Raw genomic sequence first — 19,388 nt, forward strand, 5'->3', positions numbered from 1 at the left:
GACTGCAGTGCCAGCAGGCACCGTGGCTTCTGGCTTGAGCTGATGCATCTAGAGCAAGTGCGAGGTGGTATCTCCACACGGAGCCACCAGACATCTGCAGAGAGGTGTCCAGGACACACAGGCTGTGCTGGTCTGACCCTGGAGCAGTGTGGGACCCTGGGTATGTGGGGTTGTGGGCACAGCACTGGTCAGGGCGTGGAGGATCGGCAGGTCAGGGTGGAGGCCAGCCTCGGTTGTCCGGGGTGACCGCTACCAGACTGAGCAACTGCAGCAGCTCAGACGAGATTTGGGTGGGCTTGATGCTGGGGTGAGTTGCATGTTTGTGGGCTAGAGGGACGTGAAACTGAAACCTGCAGGGAGCAGAATGATCCCCCTCCCCAGAGGCCCCCCCTTCTCCCCTGACCTGTGAATCACCACCTCCTCACACAGCAAAGGGAAGTAGCTGCAGATAGAATGAAGTTTCTAATCAGCTATCTTGAGAGGGAGAAATTGTCTGGGGCCCCAGTATAACTACTAGATTCCTTAAATCTGTCAGACGGGCTGTGTGGCCCCCAGGGTCACTGTGAGGGCACAAGGAGATGACCTGAGACTCGGCCCAGGGCCCAGCTCTAAGGAGCTCAACAGAGTGCTCAGGCTTGTGCCTGACTGGGGTCTGCAGCTCCACCCGGGCTCTACCTGGGCCCCAGGACTGGCGCTGGGCTTCCAAGTCAGATGCTGCCTCCCTCACCCACACAAGCCCAGCTGCCTTCCTCCCCCTGCAGCTGTCTGTGCCGGAAGTCAGCGCGGGCACTCTCCACTCACTGGCCATCCCCTCAGCTCCCTGCCAGCCTCCACCCCTTGCTGAATCACAGCAGGAGAGACTCAGCCTAGGGGTGGGGAGGTGGGCTTGGTCAGGAAAGGAGAGTGCTAGGGGAAGGGGCGTCAGTGGGGGGCCACTGGTCTTGGTGGTTTTGCCTGTGGTGGCCTGCGTGAGGGCAGGGGCAGTGGGCCCTGGACCACAAGGTGAGGGGGCAGAGCCATCAGCAAGGGCCAGGCTACCTCCAGTGGAGAGCTCTGCGGCACGGGGGCTGCTGTGGCCTCTCTGAAGCTGGCCTTTGTGAACTCTGAGGATCCACCCTCCTTCCCTGAGCTTTGAGGCTTCGTGACCTCAGAACTTGGTACATCTCACAGTTTAGGAGCTTGTGGGGGCTCTCTGTACCCTGCCTGTGCCACCTGCCAGCACTTGGAGCCTTGTGAGGGACTAGAGTCACGCCTCCCTCCCTCACCTAGGCAAGGTTGCTTTGCTGGGCACACCACAATGCATTTACCAGCAGCACCCCAGCTCCTGGGCCAGGCACCTGAGATGACCAGCCATGCCAGCTACTTGAGCACTGAGAGCAGGCCTGGACGCCATCCTCTCAGTGGGTCCCGGACCCCCCAGCACACCCTTTTTGTTTGAGTTCCCATTTTAATTTCCATCTCACGGAAATAGTGTGAGGCTGGCTTAATGCTCAGTGTAAAGTGCTCAGAACAGCGTCTAGCACACAAGTCCTTACATGGTAGTTTTTGTATTTTATTTTACATTAGTATCAATTCTAACAGTTTCTGGCTTAGGTTGCCTTGGTTTCTGTTGTTTAAAACCAGGAGAGCTTGGTGTCAGAAGTGGGATTGCAGGAGGCATCTCCTTCCTTCCAAAGGAGCATGGTGTGAGCGGACAGAAAGCTGGTAGGCATGTAGGGTGTACTATGATTTTTCCTTTGGGGTCTCTAATCACATGTCCATTAAGGCTGACATTTCAGACTGCAAATCCAAGCAGAGGAAGATGAGGTCTGTATCAACTGCTCTTTCAGTAAAGCAGATGCAGAACCACAGGCCAAGAAAACTTCCCACATAGCCAGCAACCTGAGACCCAGGAGCCAGATAATCATGTGCCTTGCTGAACTGTAGAAACCAAATTCCCTCCTTCACTCTGTTCTTCAAGCTAAAGTTCACAGGACACTACACAGCCCATCAATTGCAATAGAGGCCTGGTCCCCCTCAGCCTCTTCAAAGTGTCTTCTAGGCACCCACTTCCCTCAAAGGCTGGGCAGAGGGGAAGACCCCAGCTTCTCGTCAGCAGACCCCCTCTCACATCCTGGCCTAGAGCTAAGCGGGAGCGGCTGCCATTCCAGCAGGGCCCCCAAGCTCACGACTCAGAGAAGCATGGCACACCTAAGCCTCTCCTCCAGCGAGGTGCGGTGGAAGGCAGGAGCAGGGACTCAGCTGTGTGACAGAGGCTGGCCCAAGGTCTCCAGGGGCTGCCTGCCAGCCGTGGCCCATCACTTTACAGCTGGGCTACAGGGCTCCTCAGGAAAGGAGTGAAAAGTAGACTCATTTTCCAGAAGAAAGCCCAGCTGCTGGGGTGACCCCAAGAGGTCTTGGGGTGGTGCCCCCGTCCCCAGCAGAGTTGTCAGCCTCCAGGTACCCCGGTGCTCCTGGGCCTCTGTCCCCGTTCAGCCCTGCCTAGCCCAGCATGCTAGCCAGGCTCAGGCTGGGGCACCAGCGGCGGGTGGGGGTCTGTCCTCTTCAGCTGGGGCGGGAAGGAGGGCCACGCGCATCCGGCAGAGCCCAGAAGGGCACGTGTCTGGGATAGAGCTGGTCCCAGGTTGTTCCCCAACCCTGCCCCGCCTGCCACCCACCTGCTACCCACCCGCCTGGACGGAGACCGGCGTCGGGTGTCTTTACTGAAGGAATTTATTGTTCCAGAACTAAAGTTGCTCACAGTTATTTGACAGGGGATACACTGGGTGGGGCTTGTCCGTTTCCGTGACGTCTGTGTGTCCCAAGTACAAAAGAGGAAGGCTAACAAGAGGTATTGCTTTCGGCGTCCTCTGTCTCTGGAGAAGCCCCTCCCACTCGTACTGCGTGGCTTTTGCTGTTATAGGTGCTTAATTTTTCTTGTGTATTGAAATCCCAGCCTGTGGTTGTGGGGATCAATGTAACAGAAGCGTTAAAATCTACCCAGGAGGAGGGGAGGCAGGGTGGCAGGGAGGCGGGAGAGACACCAAAAGCAAATGGACTCATTACAGCAAAGGCATGCAATCAACACCTGCGGCCAGCGCCTACGCCTGGGGTCTGTGCCAGCGAGGGGCCGGGCGACCACACGGGCGGCGCCTGGAGACCTCACTGCGCACACAGCACTCACTGCAGAGGACGCCGCGAACTTTCTCTTTCTGTCCTTTTTTTTTTCTTTTTTGTCATTTTAGTAAAAAACCCTTGCGGTGTCCCTGCTGTCCTATGGGAGGGGGGCCAGCTCAAGGCTGGCTGTCCGTCACAAGACCAAGCTGGACCTAGCCTGGGCCTCATGCTGCCACGAGATGTGCCCACCCTGCCCCCGGACAGAACCTCGCCAAGCGCACCGCCGTTCTTTAAATATATATATATATGTGTGTGTGTATAGAAAGAACCAAGCAGGAGGAACCCAGCACAGACCTGCCCCCGCGGTTCCCCTCACTTTTCCAAAAACAACCGAGAAAAAAAGTTTATAAAAATATCTTGCAGGAATTCTTTAAGTTTACAGTAGCTTGCCGGCGCTGCACCCACCAGCCCGCTCCGCCGCCCAGCGCTCCAGCGGCTCTGTCCTTAGGGCACCTCGGCCCCAGACCCACCCTGCCCAGACAGACAGACAGACAGACGGCAGAGAACACTGCTACCGCCCCTTCCCTGAACAGAGAAGTAAAGAAAGTAAGTTAAAAGAGCAAATAAATAATACTGATCTCGGGCAGCCCAGGCAGACAGGCGGCTCTGGAGCCTCCGAGTCTACTTCCCCGCAGCCAGGAAGGAGGTCGGGAGCGTGGAGCGCTCTGCAGCCCGGCCGAGCGGTGGAGGTGGTGGCCGGCACGGCAGATGAGCAGGTGCTCAGGGAGGAGCGGGGCCAGAGAGCTTGCAAGCGGCCAGCCGGTGTCCGGGCTGCTTCACCCACCATGGGTCCTGCCTGGAGGCCAGCCTGGGTCAGCCCAGCTGGGGGCTCTGGTCACTGGGAGTCTGGTTGGCTGGGCTGAGGCGCTTCCCCGCAGAGCCAGGTCCTCTTCCCCGTGGCCATGGGAGCCGAAAGCAGGCAGAGCCGCCATGCGGGCAGGCGGACAGAGGCGCAGGTGGGCAGTCGAGCCTTGCCACCTGGCCGGCGGCAGCAGGAGAGGAGAGGGGTAGGTCCACGCAGCTGCCTTCTTCGGTCAGCCGGTGCCGGCGCAGGGCCCAGAGGACGGTCGTGGAGGTGCCATGTTAGCTTTTCGGGACAGTTCCTGGTATCAGAGCGGAAACAGTGACGTTGTCAGAGACTGGCAGAGAGCACGCGCGAGAGAGCAGGCCCCGCCGCCCCGTCCTGTCCTCCCCGGCTTTGACAGTCTAGATGGACAGACAGGCGTGGCCCCGGGTCCACAATGGGTGGGCGGCGGGCAGGTGGCGTGGCTGGCCACCGTCAGGGCCGTGCGGGGATGGGGGGCTAGTGTCTAAGGCTGCTCGAGGTGGGCGGCGGGCGGCCCCGTCTTGGCCGTGTCCTTGCCCAGTGGGCACCCAGCGTGCCCTGCAGGGCCAGGGCCGGCGGCCGCAGAGTCACCGAGTGGGCCGTGGGCACTCCGCTTGGCGGGCGTGCTGGGGGCCTGGGCTGCCTGCCCATTCTTCTCGTCTGAAAAAAGTTGTTTAATTACGTCAAAGAAGTTACTCAATGGGCTGCCTGGGTACACAGAACAGAAGACAAAAGAGAAAGAAAAAAAGGGAGAGAAAGAGGAAGGGAGGGAAGGAGAGAGAGAACAGACGAATGAACAGAAGGGCCTTGGCGAGCAGGGACCCATGGGATGTGGCCTGAGATGGGTGGGGCAGGGCTGCAGGCAGCAGGTGGGCAGGGACTGGTGCTGGGGGCAGGGCCCCGGGGAGGCGGGGAGGCCCTGAGGGCCCTGGCCTGCCCCCTGTGGGTCCTGAGCCTTGCCAGCTGGCCGACCCAACTCTGGAGCTGGGGGTCTGAAGGCCTGGGCCGAGCAGACCCCAGGATGGGTGGCTGGCTCCTGGTACAAGGCCACAGGTCCTACTCAGAGCTCGTAGGCTGGAGCCTGCATGCCTGCTACACTCCTCCCAGGAAACCTGGAGTCAAGCCCCCCACCAGCCCAGGCAGCCCAGCACAGGTACAAAGGTCAGCAGCAGACAGACAGATGGACAGATGGGTGGACAGGTATGGAGAGCATGGCATGGGAGGGCTGGGAGCAGGCAGCCAGAGCAGGGTGGTCCTGGTCCCAGAGGGAATGTCCTGAGGGCAGGAGGAAGGGCGCAGAAATGGGGCAACCACCACCACCGAGGGGCCCTGTGCTCACTGTCCAGGTGCACCAACGTGGTGCCTCAGCTCCACTCCCTCAGCCTGACCCCTACCTCGGCCCAGCACAGCAGGAAGGGGGGCCCCCTGCCCCTCTCCAGTGGACAGGCTTGAGTCTGGCCTCCTGCTTGAGGTCCGGAGTACACCTGACCCTAGGACTTGAGACTTGCTGGCTTTGGAGCACAGGGAGCCTTTCATTTTGGGTCTTAGGATCCCTCCCCGTCCTTACCCTAAGGCTGGGCCCCTGGCTGCCCTTGGGTGCGTGACTGAGGCTGCACCTGGCAGAAGCCAAGGGCTGGGTGCCTCTGGACCTGTGCAGGACCACTAGTGCCTGTATGGGTCCCATGTGTACACAGGGGCCCAGAGGTGGTGGAGCAACACCTGGGTGGGAGCAGGCTTGTGAGTGTGGGTGAGCAGCAGGGGGTGACAGTCTGGGGGCCCAGGTGAGCTTGAGGGGTTCTTACCACATTTGGAAAGCCTCCCCGTCATCATTTCCATACAGTTAGTGGTGTCTGGAGCACAGAATGGAGAGAGGGAGGGAGAGTGTGAAAAAGGTTTCCTGCCCAGACCTTGGGGCTGGGTGCTGCCCTTCGCCTCTGGCCAGGCCCTCAGAGAGGGCGGGGCTTGGGACAGAGGCGGGGCCTGGATGGGGGGCGGGACCTGGTATGGGGCAGTCTAGAGGGGCGGGGCTCAGTAGTGTCTAGAGAGCCTGGAGTGAGGAGGGGCTCAGGACGGGCGGGGTCTAGAGGAGCAGGGGGCCTAGAGGGACAAGGGCAGGGCTTAGGGTGGGGCAGGGCTCGGTGCTGGGCGGGGCCTGGATGGGGCTCAGAATGCAGGGTGGCATGGGGCCATCTCCTGGAAGGGTCCTACATGGACCAGAGCCTGAGGACCGCTTTGGTCCTGCCCCTAGGGGCCCTGGGCCCACCTGGCCAGCCTTCTCCCATCCTGCACTGGGCCCAGGACACATGCTCTGGATCTGAGACGTCCTGTACTCTGGCTGTGGTCTACACTGGCTGCCTGTGTCCTCAGCCTACCACCCTAAGGCTCCCAGCTGTGTGGCTCCAATTCACCCCTCAATACATGCTGGCATCCCATTCCCTGATCCTCTCCCACCCTCTGCTGGAACTGGGTGTCTTGGTGCTGGGTGGCAGCAGGGCCGAGGAGGGGAGCTGCTCCCTCGCTGGGAGCCCAAGCAGGGTGGGATGGGTCCTCGGCCTCCCCTCCCTGATCAGGGCTGGCAGCCCTACTGAGGTGGCCACCAGGTCTCAGCCTGGTGCCTGAGGGGCCCTCATTGCCACCCCTTACTTCAGTGGCTCTGGGACTGGCCTCACTGGACAAGAGTGTCCAGTGTGGGAGGAAGGGTGTGGGAAAGGTTGGAGGCAGGGAGACCCATTGAGGAGACCTGGGGGCAGAGCCTGGGGACAGACTAGATTCCCACATTGGACTCCTCAGGTCCAAGGCTCTCAAAAGGAGGGCATAGGAGACAGGCCTGGTGCCCAGAGCAGGCACCCAAGAGTCTACAGGGACCGGGGTTTGGGTACAGGGGTAAATGGGGTAGGGCCAATGGGGGACCTTCTTGGGGGCGCTGCCCTGGGACAGTGCCCTGGAGAAGAGCCATGTCTGCCCTGCTCACTGCTGTGCCCGGCACGGTGGACACCTGCTGATGTACGGGACGATGCCTCTTAGGGTGGGACCTGGGGTCGTGTCCATGGGCCGGCCAGAACCAGCAGGGGCTGAGGCGCCATGGGGCTTCAGGCACAGTGGTCTGAGCAGCACCCCGAGCCCTGGCCTTGGCTCGCCTGCCGGACAAGCTGCCCTCCCCTGACCCCATCTCAAGCACCACCCTGCTCTGAGTGAGGCCAGCTGCCCCCCGCCAGCCTGGCTCCCAGGTCCTGGGGTCAGGGCTAGGGTGCTGGGTGGACTCTAGCCCCGGTCTGCCAATGGGGTAATGAGCACTGTTGGGGAGCAGAGGGGCAGGTGGAACACAGAGGATGGAATGAGGATGGCGGGGGTAGGAGGTGACCCAACAGACTGGGAGAGGGCCACCAGAGGCCCCAGCTTGCCGCAAAGACAGGGCCAGGGCTGGACATTGTGCTCCCTGGACCCCAAACCCCAACACAAGCCTCAGGGCAACACGGTGCTTCACCGCCATCCAGACATGCCCCACACAGCCTCACCGGCAGGCAGTTGCTTATGTGCCACCCGGCCCTGCCCCGACACGGTCCAGCCTGCCCCTGTCAGGTGCTGAGTGCCCCAGACCTTCAGGCTTCTGGGTCCCCAGCACATCCGGGCCTGGGCAGCCCCTTCCACTGGGTGTACCGCCCCAGACCCAGCTGGAGGTCACCTACTGTGACTGGGCCTCGGATCCCCTGGTTCTGCTCAAGGCCAGGCAGCCATAGGCCCGTCCCAGGGAGTGTAAGCCAAAGTGGGCACCAGCCCTCAGCCCTCACAGGGCACTATGGGGGTGAGCCCCGAAGGCAGCAGGTCCCGGCAGGACCCTGGTCACTGCTGTCCCAGGGCCTGCTCTCGCTGGCTGGGGGCCACGCTGCCCCGTGACCAGCTGCTCAGCCTGGGTGCTGGGCCTATGAGGCCTGTCCAGGGCCAGGAGCTTGGCCACTGGACGTGTGAGTGGGCACATGGTGCCCTTCTTGGGGCCAGCTCTCACCGACGGAACTGCCCGCAGCCCCCCCTGCCCCAGTGGCAGGGCCAGATACCTTACCTGCCAGCGTCAGAGGCTACTCTCGTAGCTGGTGGCCACCTTCTGGCCCTTAAGCCCAGCACCCCAGCTTAGTCCTGGAGCTGGTGGGGGGGGTTCTACAGTGGACAAGAGGCGCCTTTCAGTGTGGTGTGCTGGGCCCTGCCTCCCTGGGCGTGCAGACGGCGGCCCACTGCTCGGGGAGGGCCCTGCTCCCTGGGGGCCGCCGCCCTTGGCTGGGCACAGGCGGTGGGCAGCTGAGGGGCCACGCCCTGCTCGCCAGCCTGCTGGCAGCCCGAGCTGAGCCCCCACCTCACCTGACAAATGCTGGGTGGAGGGCTGGTCGTGTGTGCTCAGCAGCTGGGTCTGAATGGTCTCCACCACCCTCTTGAAGCGGCGGCTCGGGCCTGGGGGAGATGGTGCGGGGTGAGGGTGTTAGCTGGGGGCGGGGCTGGCCCAGACCCCTCACCCCTAGCCCAGTGCCCCACCTGATAAAAGCGTGAATGTGACAGAGTAGATGCCGTTCTCCTTCTGCGCTGCACCACCCTCCGTGTAGGTGATGTCCACCTGGAACTTGACAGGCTTTTGGAACACTGCTGGGCCTCCAGTCGCCTTGTACTCTGCCCGGAAGCTGGTCTGGGAGATGACGCTGTGGCTGAGGCTGGGGATCTGCAGGGCAGAGGGCAGCGTTGAGTGTGGCCCCAGGCTGCCACCTGTGCTCTGTGCACAGGCCCTGCAAACCCAGACCCTCAGAGCCAGCCCTCGAGCCTCCTCGGGAAATGGCACAGCGAGAAGAAGTCCATCCTAGTTGGGAGCTGTCCATCCTCCCAGCCCCGGTCAGCAGGGCCTGCTGTGAGCCACAGGCATGGGAGCACCATCACCCCCAGGTGCAGAGGCGGCCTGGATGTGGGGCCCTCAGCACGCAGGTGGAAGAGGAGAGGGTGCGAAGGTCGGGAGGGTGGCTGGGGGCCCGGGAACACCCTGAGAATGTGCTCAGGGTACTGGTCCTGGAAGTGCGCCAGGCCCAGGTGCCTCTGCCTCTGGGGTGATGCTGTCCAGACAAACCTGGGAGGGGGTCTTGCCTCAGAGGGGTCATCCCCAGGACAGTTCTCTGCTGCTCAGGAGAGCGCAATGCTGGCCTCGCAGTTACAAGGCCGAGCCACGTCACATGGGGGAGGGATTCTTGGTGTCCCAGGAGCAGGAGAAGGCTGTGGGAAGGGCCAGACATACAGCCCCAGGAGGTTGGCAGGCCACAGCAGCTGGGGGCCGTGTCCTGGGGCTTGTAGGGGCACTGAGCTGTCCCCATGGCCCCAGGGGCACCTGGGCTGCAGCCAGGTAGCAGGGCACCCAAGTTAGAGAAATGCCCTGGCAGGCTCCGCCCACCCTGGATGATGGGGCCTAAGCTGGAGCTGTGGGGATGTGACACCCCTAAGCGGTGATCCTGAGGGGTCACCTGAAAGGCATGTGGGACGTACCCCAGACCTGAGAGAGCCCACCCTCAGGGACCTCAGAGCCCAGTGCCTAGCCCCAGCAGAGGCAAGGGGCCTGGGGAGGCCATCGGGTGGACACAGAGGCAAGTCCCTGGGGCCTTTCATGACCTGGGGCGTGCCCACCAGGCTGCAGGGGCCCCTCTGTGTCGGGGCCTCATGTGTCCTGAGAGCCACTGCATGGCCACCGAGGCCCAGGTCCCAGTGCCCCGCATGCCCACAGGTCGGGTCCGGGCCCATGCCCCGCACAGCTGCTGTTCGGCCCACACCAGGCTGCTCCGTGCCCCTGCCCACCCTGCGTGTCCGAGCGGGCTGGGGCTCACCGACAGGAAGGCGTGGACGATGTCGGCTTTGATGGAGCTCAGCGGCTTGTCCTTGATGACCACAAAGATCTGCTCCTCCTTCTCCAGGTTGATGAAGTTCCCAAACCAAGACTTCTTGGCGAGCCTGGGGGAAGGGTGGGGGAGGGCTGGTCATGGCGGGTACGCTGCAGGGGCCGTGCACTCTCCTCTCCTGTCCGAACCGGACCCCCCACCCTGCTCCTGAGCCTACTGCCCTGACTCTGACCCTGCAGTCCTACAGTCCTAATGCTAATCCCCCAGCCCCGGGCCCAGCCCCTCTCCCCATAGTTCCCCCTTCCACCTGTGTGGACCTGAGCAGCACCAACTGGAGTCCCACCAGAGGGGAAGAGTCCTCCCTGGCCCCCAGCCTTGCTTCTCTCTGTTTAAGCCACCAAGTTTTGGGGGATTTGCTACATAGCCGTCCGGCAGTGTCTGCGAGGAAAGCCTCACCAGGCTGTGTCCTGCACGGGTGTGGACTGAGAACTGGCCGAGACTGGGATGCTCCGTGCCCGTCCCACCTGGTGGGCAGCCTTGCTCCCCTGGCCTCCCATACCCCTTCCCCAGTCACTGTGGGACACGGTCCTGGCTGCTATGCTGGGCAAAGCGGGGCGGCACTCCAGGGAGCCCAAAGCTGGCAGGGCCCTCCCAGGACCCCTTCTTTGCTCTCCTGTGTTGTCCTCCAGTCCTGTGTCAGGGGCCACCCCTTTCTGAGATGGAGGCCCCCAGTGCACAACAGCAGAGAGACCCTCCAGCCAGCCCCCATCCTGCCTCCTGGGCCATGCTGGGTGGGCGCCTTCGTTGGGCGTACTGGACCCTGTGACTTGCTCCACAGGGAGGACTTGGGAAAAGCCATCTGAGTCACCTCTAAGACTCAGTTCCAAGAGGCTGTGACTTTGTTTCTAGACTCGAGGGACAGACTCACGTGGCAGAAGGCCTGACCACGGAGACTGTGACATGACAAATGTGTGCTAGTCCCAGAGGCCAGGTTTTGTTGGAATGTCACGTAGCAGCTGCTAACAGATGACACGGGGGACTTCCAGCTGCTCATGTGGACACATGACCGGGCTCCACCCACCCAATGTACCAGATGTTGGAACAGCAGCCAGAGCAGAGGCAGGACCCCCCAGGGCAGGTGCTGCAGAGCCTGCCTGGCATCCAGCCCAAGCGGCCTCGGCAGGCAAGCCACAGGTCTGATGCTCAGCAGCACTCTGTGTTGTCACCACCACCCTCCACCGACTCCCGGCTCTGCTAGCCGATGGGGACTATTTCTGCCAGATGCCGGGCCACTGGAGGCCTGAAGGGTAAAAGCCAGGTTTTGTTATCCTGTCCTCATCTTGGGGCCTGCTCCGCAGTTTTCCTGGCATGGGACTTCCTCCCACCTGTTCCTGGAGCTGGCCGTGCAGCTTCCGTGGCAATTCTGGAGTTGGGCAACAAAGCCCAGTCAGCTGTCATCACTCACCCTGGCCTCTGGTGGCCCAGGAATGGGGGTAGCAGACAGCAGAGAAAACATGTGGATGTGGCCTGCTGGACCCCAACTGTCTGCATCTGCCAGCTCTGCAGGTCCTGCCTGAGCCACTGACCACTCACCACCCGTCAGGGCCTGGAGCCCAGGAGGGGCTCTGGGAGGCAGCCCACAGGGGCTTCTGCCTTCCCGTCCCTTGATGAAGATAGGATAACAAAACCTGGCTTTTACCCTTCAGGCCCCCAGAGGCCTGGCATCTGGCAGGAATTGTCCCCGTCTGCAAAAAGAGCCGGGAGACGGTGGAGGGCGGTGGTGACTCAGGCGTCAGGGTGGCCCCTCTCCTCACACACTGGGGGTCACTTCTTGAAAAGCACTTCTTAGGCACAATCAGTCACCTCTGAGGGGGACAGACTCCCCTTGGGTACGTATGCGGCTCATCCAAGTAGTTAGGGCCTGGAGCGGGCACCACAGTTTCCCAGGAAGAAAGGAATTCTCCCAGAGGCACCACAGAGACCCTACCTTCCACACCCAGCAACGGAGTTTGGACATAGGATGCATGTCACTGACAACCCACCAAACCTTGTCTCAGATCACTGAGCCGCCCTGTGCAGGCATGCTGTGGGCACACCCCACTGGGGCGCTGGCGACGCGCGGCTGCCCAGGGACAGCCTTTGCAGCAGGAGGCAGTGTGTCCTGAGCCTACAGGGCCACACGCAAGAGGTGGCAGGCTCTGGCCGGAACCCACAGAGGGTTCAAGTCCTCCAGGGGTGCTCCCACAGGACACCTGCACCCTCAGGTTGCCAGGGGCAGGGGCCTAATGACAGTGAGGTTCCCGTGTGTCTGTGCAAGTTCACCAAGGGCAGACTGTGGCGCTGACCACAGACTAGAGTGTCCCTAAGCCCAGGCCTTTGGGGCCTGCTCCCTACACACATGCTGTGACCTGGGTGCTGGCTCCTGCTCAGGTCTCTGTCCATAGCCGCCACCGCCCTGCCTGTCACAGCAGCTTCTCTTGCTTGGGGACAGCTGGCTGGCTGCCGCCACAAAGGCTGCTGTGTGAGGTTTGGCGGCTCCCCCAGAACCCTTGACTGTGGACGGCCCCTCCCTGCATCCGCATCATGCTGAGGCTCATACCATCCCCCACCTACTGGGTGTGGCCGCCACATGGGGCTGTGGGGTGGTGGGGCCCCCCAGGGTCTTCACTGCAGGCCCCAGGACACTCGGGGGACACCCCACACCTGCGGAGGAGCATCTGGTGTGCAGGCCTGCTGCAGGGTGGACGTGGCCCTGCTTCTTGCCCCTGTGTGACTGAGAGCCGAGGGCTTGGTCTGCCCTCACCTTGAACAAGGCCACCACCCCTGGATGAGTATTTCCGTGGGCTGTTCCACAGTGCCTCCTCCTTGGTGAGCACCGGGTTTTCCTAGGGGCCCCCGAGTCTCTGGCCGCACCCCGGTCTCTGCCCTGCCCTTGGGAAGCCCTGGTCAGCTCTGCCCTCCCTGGTGCTGCAGGCCACAGGCTGGTCCTGCCCGGCCTCCACCTGCCCAGCACATCCAGGACTGAGGCTGGATCCACAGAAGAAGAGTAAGTAAGACCGGCCCCCGAGGCCTGGGCCTCGCCGGCGTGTCCGGGACTGCCAGCGGGTGTGTGGTGTGGCTGCGCCGCCTGTCGCCTGCAGCCAGCCCGGGGCTCCCCACCCCAGGCCCCTCGGCCCTGCTCCCTCACCCGGTGCTCAGGGTGGAGGAGACTCAGAGATGCGAGTGCCTGAGGCAGGAGGTCGGGAGGTGGCCCCCAGGGGTGGGCAGAGGCCCTCAGGGAGCAGGGCAGAAGAGCCTGGCGGCGCTGGGCACTTGGCCACGAAGCCTTCAGTGGACCCCTGGCATGCCATGGGGGAGGGCCCACCGCAGGCCTCCCCACGCACTCAGTGTTCAGGCAGCAGGGCAGACGCCGACGCTCACTGGGCAGGGGCCACTTACTCTGGGGATGACTCGGGGGTCAGGTTGGACATCTCCTCCGGCGTTGGAACTGTGCACACGGAAAGGACAGGGAGAGGGATGGTGACTGCTGCGCCTTTCCCCCACCAAGGCCCCCCTGCACTGTGGGGTCACCAGAGGGCACAGGTCAGCCCCCAGTTCCTGACCACATCCCAGGAGCCTAGAGTCCCGGGAGCTGTCCTGGCCTCCACTGCTGAAATCAGGCTATGACACTTCCAGCCAGCCCCGCTGTCTCCCTACAGACTGGCCCCCATGTCCCATCTGTCAGCTGACCCTCAACACCCAGCACAAGCAGGCTGCCCCATCCACAGGCTTCCCAACCACCCCACCCACTCCTGCTGCACCACCCAGCAAGCAGCCAGCTCTCCTCCATGGGGCCCAGGCAGCCAAGGAGCCAGAGGTGTCCCAAGGCCACTGTGCCAGGAGGGCCCCAACACACGGTGAGCAGGCTCAGGTACCCGGGGGCCTCTGGAGGCCACATAGTGGATGAGGGCCCCGCCCAGTGATTTGGGAGGATGGACCACCAGGGCAGAGCAGCCCCTCCTACCCCTGGCCAGGCTGGGCACAGCTCCTCCACCACGGCCAGCCCTCACACACCTTGCAGTTTCCGGCGGTGGAAGCGGGGCGACCCCAGGAAGCTGTTCTTGATGGAGTTGAGCCGTGTCCTCCAGGGCACCCCTCCAACGCTGGGGCTGGACGGTGGCGTAGGGTTGGGCGTGCCAGCTGGGCTCTCCTTGGGCGTGTGCACGGGCGTCCCCTTGGGGGTGGGGAGGGGACTGCCCCTCGGAGAGGGGTGAGGGGTCACCTGTATGGTGGGGACAGATTTGGTGTTTGGTTCAGTCCCAGCGGGCAGAAACCGGGCAGGAGCCGGTAGGGATGGTGGGCCCGGGGGCAGAGCCAGTGGGGAGCCAAGGACCCCTGGGACAGGGGTTGGGGCCTGGGTGCCGGCTGGCAGTGGGTTGGACTTGGTGCCCTGCAGCGGCTTGTCTGTCAGCTTGGCCTTGCTCGGCAAGGTCTGGGTCTTGGGGTTGGACCTCGGGGCAGCCTGAGGAGGGAGGACGTGTCCGGGCCGAGAGGTGCTCTGACAAGCTTCAGACTCCACGGAGGTGGCCAGGGTGCAGGCCATGAAGGGGAGCTCGGGGGGCAGGGGGGGCAGGACAAACTTTCTAACAGGCTACAGGGCAGCACAGAGGCAGGAGGAGAGAGTGCGTGGCCACAGGCATGCGCCCCATACCCCCACATGCACACACAGCACCGGGGGACCAGAAAGGATAGAGCAGGACCAGGGCAGGAGCAGCAGGGCAGGCGGGTGGGGGGGGGGAAGCGTTTGCCACAAAAGGAAACACATGACACACGAGAAAACAAAAGAATAGAGCGTGCAGTTAGCAAGAGCAGCTGCAGCCACAGGGTGCCCGGCGCAGGGAGAGGGCCAGGGGAGAGGGTCCTGCTTCCGGGGTCCCCAAGCCATCCTCCCACCCGGTGCTTGCTGGCCGACCCTGCCAGCGGGGCACACTCACCCGGGGGCTGCTGAGAGGGCTGGTGGAGAGGCCTGAGGAGGCACCGCTGATGGACCTGGACCTGGGGACACGGGCAGAGGGGTGCTCAGTCCCAGAGGGGCTGCAGGCTCTCGGCTCCCCACCGGGCAGCCCAGGGCTGTCCTGGCCCCGCCTCTCGACAGGCCCTGGAGAGCCCTGCAGCCCACTAGGCCCTGTCCCAGCCTCCATGAAGTGGCCGGCGACCCCGGGGCTCCTTCGCCCCACCTCGCGGCGCTGCCCCGTGTACAAGGGCCCAGGCCAGGATGGCACAGAGGAGCCTCAGCAAGGGTCTGTCGGGGGTGGGTGGACAGAGGAGGAAGGCGAGGCGGGGGCTGTGTGCAAACTAGGACCAATGGTACTGGGTCCACTCTTCAGGCCCCGGCTGGCCTGACCCCCAGGCCAAGCTGTCACAAGGCCCTATGTCCTGCGCTCTGCCCAGCACCCCACATCCTGGTATGTGGGCCCCCAGCTGGACAGCAGCCCAGCGCCTCCACACCCATGGCCCACCAGCCTGGCTCGGCCCGAGCTGCCCTCAGCAGGCCAGCCCACACCCTCTGCTCACTCACACAGCAAGGGCCCGTGTAAGATAAGGCTGAGGTGGGCACTGGCTGGGACTGTGGGCCTCATCCATCACAGGCCCCACTCAGCCTGAAGACCTGGCCTAGGTGTGGCCAGACGGGGGCCATTGGCCCATTGTGCCCAGCTGAGACTCATGCAGCCGCCACACCCAAGGGGCAGGCCCTGGGCAGCCTGGGGGGCAGGGCCATGGCTGCTGGGGCGCACTCCACCGCAGCACACAGCCTCGAGGGCAAGCCAACGCCTGCTCACCCCTGGGTGTCAGCACCTGCCATCCTTAGAGGAAGGAAGTGGGAGGCGGTCAAGGCAGCCAGGAGAGAAGACAGAGTGAAGGCCCACCCAACCCCGCCAGCCCCTGCCAGGAGACGCCTCACCCACCCACATCACCGCCAGTCCTTGGGCCTCCGGAAGCAGCAGAGCCCACGCTGGCCTGCCCCTGGCACCTGTGGGCAGGGCCCCAATGCAATGACCCTCCAATTTCCCCACTTTGACAGGCATAGGGCTGGGGTTGGCACTGAACCTGCTCCCAGCCCCCTACCCAGCCTGCCCGCAGCCAGGACAGCACCCAGAGCCCAGACCTGGGCTCAAAGCTTCCAGACGCTGAGAAAGGTGGGGGGAGGGGCGGGTGGTCCCAGCTGGTGGCACCCCAGCAGCCACAGGCCAGCAGGAGCCCCAGCCGCGAGCCCAGCCCAGCCTGGGACCTCCCACCGAGCCAGCCAGCAGCTGTCGCTTGGCCCCAGGAAAGCAGAAAAGCAGCAGCAGAGCAGAAGGAAGGGGATCGGGAGCCAGTGTACCCCAGCGGCCCCCAGAAACTAAGCTGCAGCTGCCAGAGTCAGGAAGGACGGCGGCGCCAGAGCAGCCAGGGCAGGTAAGGGGCAGGGCAAGGCAGGTGCAGGGGAGACAAAGGGGTCCCCCCCAGAGGAAGGCCCTGCAGGTACAGGGCCAGGGAGCTGGGACCTATGCTGAGACCCCATCACACCTCCAGCACCTCCTGTCGCCCCACAGCCTCTAGTGGACTCGGGGTGGCCAAGCTACCCTGGGCCGCCACTTCCACAGTGGCCGATGTAGGCACCAGGGCAGTCCCAGGACCCAAGGCCCAAGCAGGACAGGAGGCAAGGCTAACTGGGCCACAGAGGCCTGGGGGCCACAGGGCAAGGGCAGACTGGAAGGGGCCTCATGGCCCACAGCCCCCTGAGGGCCCCAGGGCAAGGAGAGCACAGCTGGTCTCCCAGCCCTCTCAGGCTGGCCACGCCTGCTGGACAGTCCCTAGCCAACGGGGAGAAGGCCGGGTGTGCCTCAGGCCCAGCCCTGCCACCAGGCCCGCCGTGTCTTGGGGGCGTGGGCGGGGAACGGGTGGGCAGGGTGTGTACCTGTCTTCTTTGCGGAATTGGGGGTGGGCTTCAGCGATATCCAGGCTTTTACTGAACATTGCTTTACTACAGCAGGAACAAAGCGAGAAAACAGAGTTACTGACACTGCCCCTCCAGGCTGTCTGGAAGGCCAGACCTCCACGCAGCTCAAGCTGGCGCGGCCCACCTGGCCCCGGGCCAGGGCATGACCTCGAGGGGAAGTCACACAGGATGGAACCAAGGCCACAGTGCACCCTGCATGGAGCCCTGCTGGGCAGGGCGGCCTGGCCAGGCCGTGGAGGATGTCCAGCACCCACTGCCGTCCTAGCACCCCCCCAGAGGGTGGCCTGCTGTGGCCCATCATCAAGTGACTATGCCTGAGAGGAAGCAGAGCCCCAAGGGCAAGCAGCGGGCTGGGAGGTGCCAGGAAAAGGGGCTTTCCAGCGACTGTTGGGATGGTCCATAGCTGACCCCATCCCAGCACCCACTCCCTGGGGCAGCTGGGCCTGGAAGGCAGAGCAGGAGCCATGTCAGCATGGCCCCAGAGGTGTTGGGGGTGTGGGGTAGCCGGTGTGGGGAGGGCCAACCAGCACTCAGCCTGCCCCGTGTGAGTCTAACAGGAGGCCTGGGCCCTGGGCACCTGCTGGGGGCAGCCGAGCCCACAACGAGCAGAACATGAGGCCCGGTCTGGGCAGGAGGTCAGCCAGCAGCCGTCTTCCTCCTGTCCCCGCCCCCCCACTCCGCTCACCCCAGCCAGTGCCAGAGCCCTTAGGTGGTGTGCCATGGCTGTCTGAGACCTGGGAGGGGCCCCAGAGCACTGGGACCCCAGGCTGGAGGCTGAGCCAGCCCAGTTCCCTGGGGAAGACCTGGGACCGCTGGGGGCTGTGGCCTTTAAGCTTGTGAGGCCATAATCCCAACAGTGGCCCAACTGCCCTGTGGTTCCTGGTTCCTGGCAAACTAGGAGGCCTGGCCAGCCCCAGCACCCAGCAACCCACTGGCGAGGGGTAGCCAGAGCTGCTGGGACCTCCCAGTGTCCCGGAGCCCCAGGGCTGCCCCTAGCACTGAGCCCCTGCCTGGGAGGGAACAGTGAGCCCCATCCACAACAGGCCACCCAGCACCAGGGCGAGGATTTGCCAAGGGCCCTGCCCGCCAGCTCCAAGTCCCTGAGTCCTTCCTTCCTCCAGGGCAGTCTGTCAAAACAGCCCAGATCTGCTCAGCACACCCCCAGAATTCCATGTCCCTGGCCCCTCATTGCCACAGCCGACCCAAACACGAGCCAGTGCCGAGTGAGGACAGGCCTACTGGCCGCCAGCTCTGAACCCCGGGCTTGACCCAAGCCCAGCCCAGGCCAACAAGCAAAGCCCAGCTCCCGGCCAGCTCAGAACAGCCAAGTCCGTCCAGCCCAGCCCCAGGGCCAGCGGGGCAGTGATGGGTGAGGACAGGCCTGGCTCGGCCCATGAGGGGTGCTGACGCCGATCAGGCCAGGGCGCCAGGACGCAGAGCACTGGGCCTCCTGGAAGGCACGCACCTCTGGCCGTGCTGGGCCATCTCGATGGCCCGCCGAGCGGGCACCGGAGAGCCGCCATCCGTCACGCTGAGCACCTCCATGGACTTGCGTTCTGGCCGCCGCTTGCCGTGCCGGTTCAACATGGGGGAGTCTACACGCTTCCGAGGAGGGTCTGTGTGCAGACAGGGGTCAGGGCCAGGCAGCCCTCTGGGCTGCAGGGGCAGCAAGGGGCCAGGTCACCCTGGGACGTCCTACCAATTTCATTCCTCGGAGGAAGGTCCTCATCCTCGTGGCTGGGGTACCTTTCTTTTCTGTCCAGGAGGAGGAAATAAATCATTTTCTCCTGATTTTCCCTGCAGTGGGTGAGAGGCACCAGGAGGGGTCAGCAGCCAGGGGCGAGTCCACTCCTGGACAGCAGTCCCCAGGCGCCGGGTCCCTACCCCCTCTTGCCAGGACTCCCCGCTCCAGGCCCCTGGCCCAGCATACGTGGCCCCCCAGAGACATACTCCTCGGACAGCAGGTCTTGTAGCAGCTTGTTGCGGTCACGGAAGCAGCCCAGCGAGTGCATGCTGTCCAGCACGTCAGGGTCAATGTCCTCCAGGCTGGGCAGCGAGCGAATCTGCACCTTGCGGGGGATCGGCTGCTCCGGCTCTGGCTCATTCTTGCCCCCTCTGCAGAAGACATGCACACTGCCCGTCACTCACCTCTGACCTGACGCGGCTCCTCCACCCCCACCCTGAGGCGGCCGGGGAGGGTGTCGGCTGCCCCTTCTGGGGACCCTGAGTCCTGCTGCTCTCCCTGCCCAGCCCCTGCGCCTGCCTGTGCCCAGTGCGGGCCTGTGCTGGGCCAGGTCCTCCCCCCCGCCTTCCCTAGCTGGCCCTCCAGGCCACGGTGACAGGCAAAGCAGGCCGCAGGGGAGGAAAGGCTACTTACATATACCATATGTGTTTCTGAATGTGCTCTAGCTACAAGGAAAGAGAAACAGGGTGTTAGTAGGGAGGTAGGAGGGGCCGCGTTAGGAGGCCAAGGGCGAGGCACCTGCGAGCAGGAGGAGAGGGTGGAGGCCAGAGGGCGTGGGAGGACAGGGCGACAGGGTGAAGAGAGCAGGGGGGGCTGCCTCCCGGGGGG

At 63.7% G+C, this 19,388-nt stretch overlaps 1 protein-coding gene across 13 annotated transcripts in view; it reads right to left on the reverse strand.

Moving 5' to 3' along the window:
• Positions 1–4,044: 4,044 nt before the first annotated feature.
• Positions 4,045–19,388, reverse strand: part of BRSK2 (BR serine/threonine kinase 2) — a 52,401-nt gene continuing 37,057 nt past the window's right edge. For 2 of the 13 annotated variants that reach the window (XM_037011643.2, XM_037011650.2), the window contains 13 exons: positions 19,194–19,225; positions 18,767–18,931; positions 18,516–18,613; positions 18,282–18,432; positions 16,775–16,840; positions 14,811–14,871; positions 13,891–14,098; positions 13,276–13,324; positions 9,826–9,949; positions 8,504–8,684; positions 8,333–8,422; positions 5,785–5,832; positions 4,122–4,642 (listed from right to left, as the gene is read on the reverse strand). In XM_037011643.2, coding sequence (XP_036867538.1) covers positions 4,467–4,642; positions 5,785–5,832; positions 8,333–8,422; positions 8,504–8,684; positions 9,826–9,949; positions 13,276–13,324; positions 13,891–14,098; positions 14,811–14,871; positions 16,775–16,840; positions 18,282–18,432; positions 18,516–18,613; positions 18,767–18,931; positions 19,194–19,225 — 1,449 coding nt within the window. In that variant the 3' untranslated portion in view covers positions 4,122–4,466. Of the gene's footprint in view, positions 4,691–5,784; positions 5,833–8,039; positions 8,135–8,332; positions 8,423–8,503; positions 8,685–9,825; positions 9,950–13,275; positions 13,325–13,890; positions 14,099–14,810; positions 14,872–16,774; positions 16,841–18,281; positions 18,433–18,515; positions 18,614–18,766; positions 18,932–19,193; positions 19,226–19,388 lie in introns of all 13 variants that reach the window. The other 11 variants (XM_037011646.2, XM_073217365.1, XR_005059445.2 and 8 more) reach the window with 11 other exon arrangements.

This window comes from Manis javanica, chromosome 11 (genome assembly GCF_040802235.1).
Source record: "Manis javanica isolate MJ-LG chromosome 11, MJ_LKY, whole genome shotgun sequence".
In the NCBI taxonomy this organism is placed as follows: domain Eukaryota; kingdom Metazoa; phylum Chordata; class Mammalia; order Pholidota; family Manidae; genus Manis; species Manis javanica.